The sequence below is a fragment of the Netta rufina genome, assembly GCF_964035555.1.
Source record: "Netta rufina genome assembly, chromosome: 8".
Taxonomy (NCBI): Eukaryota; Metazoa; Chordata; class Aves; order Anseriformes; family Anatidae; genus Netta; species Netta rufina.
The window spans coordinates 8,906,744-8,914,946 of record NC_140131.1 but is presented as its reverse complement, the minus strand read 5'-3'; the positions used below and the strand labels follow the sequence as shown (position 1 = coordinate 8,914,946).

At 55.8% G+C, this 8,203-nt stretch overlaps 1 protein-coding gene across 1 annotated transcript; it reads left to right on the top strand.

Annotated features, from left to right (window-relative positions):
- Positions 1 to 5,298: 5,298 nt before the first annotated feature.
- On the top strand, positions 5,299 to 6,689 carry FOXE3 (forkhead box E3; the record flags this gene model as incomplete). The annotated part of the gene is made up of 1 exon (XM_084290985.1): positions 5,299 to 6,689. One exon carries the CDS (start codon positions 5,299 to 5,301, stop codon positions 6,475 to 6,477), a length of 1,179 nt encoding a protein of 392 aa, XP_084147111.1. The 3' UTR covers positions 6,478 to 6,689.
- Between the last annotated feature and the right edge of the window lie 1,514 nt (positions 6,690 to 8,203).

Here is an 8,203-nt window from a genome sequence, read left to right as displayed (position 1 = left end):
TCACCCAAGCAGAAGCAATTCAGCAAAGCCCACAGCTTGGTGAGCCGGGATGCAGCTCTATCCACCACAGCCCCACCACCCAGCAGGACAGGGCCGGGGCAGGAGCAAAAGCAGCGTGGTGTGGGCCTCCTGAGCAGCTACCCCAGAGCTAGAGGCACTCGGTGCTGACAGAAGCAGCCCAGATCTGGGTGCTGGTGCCAGCTGCCCACCTGCATCCGATGCCGCTGTGGTACGGAGATTCCCATCTCAGCTGGAGGACCCCGCTGCCCACAGGTGCTTTGGAAGTGGTAGGTGGGAAGGAGCTGATTGAATCCTTGTGAGCCACCCAAATAAAAAGGTTTCTGGGTTGCTTCTGCCAGCCCCGGGTGGCACAGGGCAGGGCTAGCTTTGGCAAGGAACAATGTGTGATAACACTCAGATCAGACTGGACAGGCATGAATCAGAGTCTGAATCATCTCTCTTCCCTTATCCCGAGGAAATTACATGATGAACATGGGCCTGTTGTGGCTGGAGATCCTTTTCTTTCACCATATGCACTTTGAAGTCACTGCATGAAATTTTAGTCACTGGACACCAGTGGAGTCAGAGATCCGAGGTCTCTACAACCTGAGCCGTGTTGTCTCCCCTTCAGCCAGCCTTTTTCTTCACCAGCACAGATGTGTGCTGAGATGTCCCCATTTGGGGCAGGAGGGCTGGGAAGAGACATTGGGGAACACAAGGGCAGGTGCCTTGCTTCTGGACTTACTTCTTTTCTTGCCAGGCTTTAGGATGCCCAGCAGTGTGCTTGGCTGCCAGCCTTTGGCTCCCCAATAGCTCTGTGGGCCTTGAAAACTTCTCCAGGCAAGCATATGGGGCTGGTTGGAGGATCTCTGCTCTTCTTCCCCCCAGATCATCATCGACACGAGGCCTCAGCTCTGCACCCTTGCTGGGAACTGCTCCCAGCTCTGTCCCCAGTGTCCTACCCAGCTTCCAGCCACCAGCTCCTGGGCACCCTGCACCTCCAGCTGAGATCCCTCCTCCTGCACTACCAGGAGGGGACTGACAGAGGTGCCTGGCCCAGCCAGGAGGGATTAAAGGGCTTTTGTTTCACAAGCATTTTAAGCAGTGTGAAAGAAGCCAACCTGCCAGGCTGGCTGCAGGCAGATCGCATCGGAGGTATAAGACAGGGAAATTTTCCACGGCAGAGATGTGCTCCTGGCCTAAGGGGAGGGAAAAGGCTATTGTGTTTGGAGTGAATGGAATCGCTCCTGGCAGGAGCATTAAACAGAGGAAGAAGAATTGGCAGTGAGCTAGCAAGGTGGGATTTTACCTGTCTGCCTGGGCTTGCAGCTAATCAGTCCAGCAGTTACAGGAGGGTAAAGGAAGGATGAGGGAAAAGGAAACTTTTGCAGTGAAATCCTTGCCTGGGAGCCCTGATGTGCAGCATTTGGGTGTCAGTCCCTTGATTTGACTGAAAAATGCAAGCCTCGGTGGGTTTGGGATGGGATGCAGACGGTCTGTGCAGCAAATTTGCCTATTGCATTGCAGCCAGTGAGTGCTGGGGCGGCAGGGCTTCCTGGTGTGGGGTTAGGGAGGGGGAGATAGTGGGACAGTGCAAGAAACCTGCTCCTCCTTCGGTGCCTGTGGCTGGGCTCTGTGTTCTGCCTGCTCCACTCCTGTTCTCACCTTCCTCTGATGGGTTTGCAGAGGCTTTCAGCAGACCTGGTGGGCCAGGTTCTCCCACGGACCTGCTGCTTGTTTACATGGCGAAAACACTACAGTTCTGTGTGAGCCTCATGAAACAGCCCTGCAGGGCGCTGAGCTTTAATTGCCTACCTCGCATCCCCCAGAGAAACCCGGATGGTGCGCACCTGGGTTCTGCTGGGAAGGGATGGCTGTTAAGGAGGTGCTTGGAAAGTTGGAGACCAAGGCTCCTTGTAAAGATCTGCTCTCACAGGGGTTGTCCTCAGGAATTTGTGTCATGGTTTGTTCCACTGCTTCTTTTGACTGAGGGCACTGGGAAGGGCAGCAGAGCCAGCAGGGAGAGGCACAGCTCAGCCTGGCCCTCCTGCCTGCCCCCTTCTTTGGCTTGGGTTTTGGCCATGAGACATGGAGCTGGGGCACTTTCCTTTTTTCCAGGAAAAAGGAAAATTAAATATTGATTATCACAAATGTTGGTATTTGTCTTTGAATGAACAAGCCATAAACGCACCAAAGTTTTTAGAAGCCAAAGCTCTAAAACTCCAAACCAAGCTTTGTCCCAATCATGGTTTTCAAAGTCTTTTAGAATCTTTTACATTTTCCCTCAAGTTTAAACAGATACTTCTGTTAAGAGTACTATTTTTTTTTGTAAACAGAAAACAGGAGAAAAGCATTTTATTTTTCTTTGTTCCCCTTTATTTCCATAGGAATGAAAGAAAACTTCACTTTTTATTTGAAATTTAATTCTGAGCAGAAAATCTTAAATAGTTGAAGTGGGAAAAAAACTTCACCACGAGGGTGAAGAAGGGTTTACAAGTTCCATTCTTTAGAAGTTTTTCCCCAGTTTGGTAAATGCTTTGCCTGTACCATACCCATCCTGTTAGTGAGGAAATGATTTGCCTGGGTGTTGCTGCGCTGTTACCTACAAATACCCTGGTGGCTGAGTTAGTCCACGAGAAGTGCTCTTTTGCTGTAGTCATCTCCTCCTGTGTCTGGGAGAAGTGCACAGCCGGTGCTTGTGTGGCTTCCAGCACAGGACATCCGTGTGCGTGTGGTTGGTGGTAGAAATGGGGGTATTTCGGGGCAGGTTTGAGCCCCACTGGGAGGCCACGTATCATTAGAGCATAGCCCAGAGGCTGGAGGATGCGTTGGGCTGCTCACCTGCTCCATGGGCTGCTGCTGGGTAGGGTCCTCTCATCCCTTCCCCATGGTCCCGTTACGGTGCCAAGGACAGAGCAGGCAGCAGATGCTGGCAAAGCTTGCACATGCTTAGCAAACCTGACTTACTCCTTTTGCGTTGCCTTGTTTTAAAGAGAGAGACAGGTCTCGCTTGTGGTAGCTGTTTTTATTACAGCCTTCCAGCTTTTTATGAAATGTCTAGGGCAAAAAGAGCACGTGGAGTAAGGAAGCATAGGTGGGAATTTGTGTCTGTCTGTGTTGGCTTTCCTCGTTCAGCAGTAGGGCTCGGTCTGGTTCCTGCCCACCTCTGTCCTGCTCTGTCCATCTGTCAAACCTGCTCCACCACCCAGCTCCTACCCCTGCGAGGCTGGAAGCTGTCTGAACGCTCCCAACAGCTTCCAAGTAACTGCTCACCGCCTGGAGCCTCGGCCAGCCCCGAGCACGAGACAGGGCCAGGGCTTCTCCCGGGGTGCCCAGCGTTACGCAGGAGCAGGGCCTCGGACCAGGGTGAGCCTTCATCTCCTGCTGTGCAGATGAGACCTCTTTTCCTTTATGTCATCTCAGGTAGCTCCAGACTCAGACAGTTTGGGTTTTTCATTTCCCATTATTTTTCTGATGTTTAGACCACCTAAAAAAAAATAAAATAATAATAATTGCTTGTGAGACTAACCGAGAAAAGCTGTTCCTTCTTTACACCCTTAACTTTTTCCTTTCCAAACTGCTTCTCACTAAATCAATCTACACAAAAATCTTTGTGTCTGCATTAAAGAAAAAAATCATGCCTGCAAAGCTGAAGGTTTCCATCCCCCTCCAGCCCCCGGGGGTAATTTTCTTCGTTCTTCATGGAATGGTTTTAATGACTCCCTTAGCCTTCGTGGGCTTCTCACCTTCTCTGGTGACTGGGCAAGTCAGATCCTCAGCCTGTGCGTCACGAAGTGTCCGACACTCAGATACACACTCAACTTTACTGCTCCAGGAGTGTGCATTTAGAGTATTTGTCCTTTTCTCCCTCTTCTCCCAAGGGAATTAAGGATCCCTGCCATGCTCTTGCTTTGCTTCCCTCTCTGAAGAGCTGCCTTCTATCTAAGGAAAACCAAACTGCAGAAAGGCACAGTTCTGTCCCCTGAGTACTCCCATTGCCCCTGTTCTTGCTCACATTTGGCAGAAGGGAAACTGAGGCAGCTTACCCCAGCACGCCCAGTGGCTGACCAGGACTGGACCCAGCACAGCTCTGCCAGAGCCCACGCTGCCCTGCCTGAGCCCTGGGGAGGGCAGAAGATGAACCAGGAACGTCTGAAGAGAAAATAGGAACAAAAGCAGACGCAGGCACAAGTGAGGGAACAAGTGACAGTGGGAAATAAACCGGGCAATGAATTCTTGCTTGAACCGTAAAATAAAACCACTAGGAGATGCTTAAGGAAGATGGGATGGAGAATCTTATTTTAAAAAGCTTGGTGGCTTTTTATTTCAAAAAGGAGAGGAAGATGATGGTGTGATCTGAGCCACATCTCCGTGCCTCTGTGGAAAAAGGTTTTTGTCCTGCTGTCTTCTAGGAAATGCTTTTAATCAAGTTACGAAGTTGAAGGCTGTGACTTTTACTACTCACAGGATAGGAGGGATCTGCCACCATCTGCCACCCAGCAGGGCTTCCTGAGTGCCACCTTCAGCCTTGGTGATGGAGCCCCCTCTTTCCCCTGTCCGCCCCCCAAATGCCATCCCTGCCCCGCAGCCCTCGTACCTGCGGGCAGCCCCGAGCTCTGTTCATCCCTTCCCACTCTCCCACGGGGAAACAAAATAAAACATAAAATAAAAGCTTGGTTTCCTTACCCAGGAGGCTGCACAGTAGCTAACCGGAGGGTTTGGGGCAGAGCAGCCCCGGCTCTCTCCATCGCTGCGTCCTGGCCGCCTCGGAGCGCTTTTCCCAGGGAAGAACTCAACGAAATCCGGGCAGCGGGGGGGCTGGGGGGCAGCCTTACCTGCTCTGCTGCTGGCGGCCGGCCGTGGGATAAGACTCGCCCTGGGTTTGGCCGCCGGGGCTCCGTTTAATTTCCCCCCCAGCTCGGGAAAACCGAGCGAGCGCCCGGGCGGATCGCGCAGCCCGCTCGGGAGCGGGTTTCCCCCGGGGGCCTCGCTGCCAAAGACGGCCCCAGCGAGGGGCCGGGGGGGTTTGCCCGTGGGAGACAGGTCCCGGGCTCTCCCCCCCCCTCCATCGGAGGGCTCGGCTGGGCCGGGCCGGGCTCCGCACGCCCCCGGGGGTGGGCAGGGGGGCGGCCGCCCTATATATTGCAAAGCAGCTCGGGGCCCGGCTCCCCATCGCCGGGAGCTGCCGCGGCGCCTGCCCCCTCTCCCCTTCCCCCTCCCCTCCCTCTCCCCCAGCCCCCGGGGGGGGCTTTTTCTCCCGTAGCCCCCCCTCCCTTACTCCCATCCCTCCGGCCGTATATGACCGCGGCCGGCTTCCCCTGCCTGCGAGGCATGTGCACGCTGCCGGCCCCCAGCCCCGCCGCCAGCCCCGGCTCCCCCGGGCCCCCCCGGGGGTCGCCCCCAGCCTGCCAGGCGCCCCCGGTGAAGCCGGAGCCGAGGGGCGGCGGGGGCAGCCCCCCAGCTCCTCTTCCTCCTCCTCTGCCCCCCGAGGAGCCTCCGCCACCAGCCGGGGGTCGCCGGAGGAAGCGGCCGGTGCAGCGGGGCAAGCCCCCCTACTCCTACATCGCCCTCATCGCCATGGCCATCGCCAACGCCGCCGAGAGGAAGCTGACCCTGGGGGGCATCTACAAGTTCATCACCGAGCGCTTCCCCTTCTACCGGGAGAACCCCAAGAAGTGGCAGAACAGCATCCGCCACAACCTCACCCTCAACGACTGCTTCGTCAAGATCCCCCGCGAGCCCGGCCACCCGGGCAAGGGCAACTACTGGACGCTGGACCCGGCGGCCGAGGACATGTTCGACAACGGCAGCTTCCTGCGCCGGAGGAAGCGCTTCAAGCGCACCGACATCACCACCTACCCCGGCTACATGCAGAACTCCAGCGCCTTCACCCCGCCGCCCGCCGCCCGCCCCATGGCGCCCGCTGCTCCCTACCCCAACGCCCTCTGCTCGCCCGGCTACGGCCCCCAGCTCTCCGGAGCCGTTTTCCATCCTTACGGGGCCGGAGCAGCCCCGCAGGCGCAGCACCCCAGGATGTTCAGCATCGACAGCCTCATCAGCGGGCAGCAGGCCCTGCAGCCCTCGCCACCCGCCGAGCTGGGCCACCCCTCGTTGGGTTTATCCGGGGCTGAGCTGGCCCCCAGCTGCTCCGCCGGTGCTTCTGAGCCTCCCTGCTTCCAGCCTCAGCCCGTCAGCCCCGGCTTGCTGGGCCGGCCTGGCCCCAACACCTTGCCTTACCCCTACGCCGCCTCGCCTCCCCACCTGCCCGTGGGGCAGGGCGGGTATTCACCTGGCAGCCCGCAGCTTTACGGGGCTCCCAACAGGCTGACCCTGCCCGCCATGCGCCCCGCAGCCTGCGCTGAGCACGGCGAGCAGCTCCTGGGGCTCCCTGCCGCGTCGCCCCTTGGCCAGTTCGGCTCCAGCAACGCCTACGTCAGGCAGCCCAATTTCCCCACCGGCCTCGAGCGGTACATGTGATGGGGCTTGGGGAGCACGGACGGGTGCCCCGAGGTGGCCGTGGGCACGGCCGGACACACGGACACTGCCCCGTCGTGGGATCGGCTGGGCGGGGTGGGGGGGTCCCGGTCTTTGGCTGTGCATGGACACAAAGCCCCGTGCATGGTGCAGGGGGCCAAACTCCTCTCCTTCCCAGCTGTTTTTTAACTGGAGAGAAGGGGATGGATTTTGCTGCTGTGTTCCCTCCTGGCAGTGATGCTCTCCGTGCCTGGGGGTGTCTGTTTTTCACCTGGCTGTGCCCGGGTGGAGCAGGGCACCCTGCAGCACCCCGGGGGAGACAGAGCTCGCCCAGGAGCTCAGTGTGTGGTGGGACAGGTAGGAACCCAGAGAGCAGAAAATGTCCCAAAATGAGGCTTTTTCCTCTCTTCCCTGGGTGCCTCCTCCAGAACTGGAATGAGCCACCAAAAAAAAATTAAAAAAAAATAAAAAAATCCCACTACTAAAGCAATTCACTGGATTTTAAATGAATATTTAAGATGCTTACCCTTTCCTTCCCCGCAGGAAAAAAAAAAAAAAAGAAAAAAACTCATTCTGACTACTTCTTTTTACTATTTTTAAAAATGACTTTTATTGTTAGAAAGGACTTTTTTAAAATAAAGCTTTTCCTTGCAACATGTCCAGTGCTGCTGTTCCTCTGGCCCCAGCCAGGCCTTCCCTGGAGGAAACCCATTGCTCCTGTGACCGGGGGAAGGCAGACTTGTGCTGCTGTCTGACACTGCCTCGTCCTACATTTTTAGTGATGCTTTTTAAAGCTATTTTACTATGATTTATAAAAAATGAATGGGAACTAACCACTGCCGAGCTGTGCGATGGTTGCAATCATCACGAGGGAGCTGAGAGGTTTGCCCACGCTGTTCTTACTGGACCCGACGGTTTCCATCTGTGTAGCAGGGAGCGTGTCTTCCCTCCCAGAAATCCCTTGCAGGTAAATCTGTGATTTAGCACATCAGGTTAGGAGATTGTAGCTTTCCTTCCTAGGCACAAAATCGATTAAAATCCCAATCTGTTCACTGCCCAGCCTGGTGCTCTTTATTTGTAGGACTGTCCAGCCAGAGTGCTCAGCCAGGCTAGGAGGCAGGACTCCCTGCCACTGGTTGCTGGATTCAGCTTTTCTTGTCTAAACACCCTCCAGGTAAAAGCAACTGATTTCCCCCATCGCTGCAGGGAGTGCTCTGAAGCAGAGCGGTTCCCACAGTCCTTAAGGAGGAGCTGGGTGTCACTGGGGTGGCGATGCAGACCCGAGCATCTCATTCCCCGGCTGCTGTCCGTGACCAAAAGCTGTGTGCGGGGCACTGTCAAGGCTTTTCTCTTCTTGGTCTCCTTAAAAATGGGGCTTCACCTGTCTGTAAAAACCTCCCGGCTCTGCTCTGCTCCTGCTTTGTCTGGTTTCTCCTTTCAGCTCCCACGCTGCTCCCAGCAGCAGCTTCTGTGCTTCTCCCTTACTGACAGCCCTGCTCGGAAAGGGCTGGGTGAGAAAACTTATCCCCTGAAAATATTTCTGCATTCTATAAAAGCTATCTATGGGTAGAGATTTTTTAGATACAGAAAGCCTGCAAAGTGCTGTCCTGTACGCGGTGCACAGCGGGGCACAGCCCGGCACTGGTGCAAAAGGGAATGGGTGCTGGGTGGCGGGGGTGGGCAGGTGATGCTGAAGCTCCCTGGGCTTGGTGCTAGGATATCTGGCCCC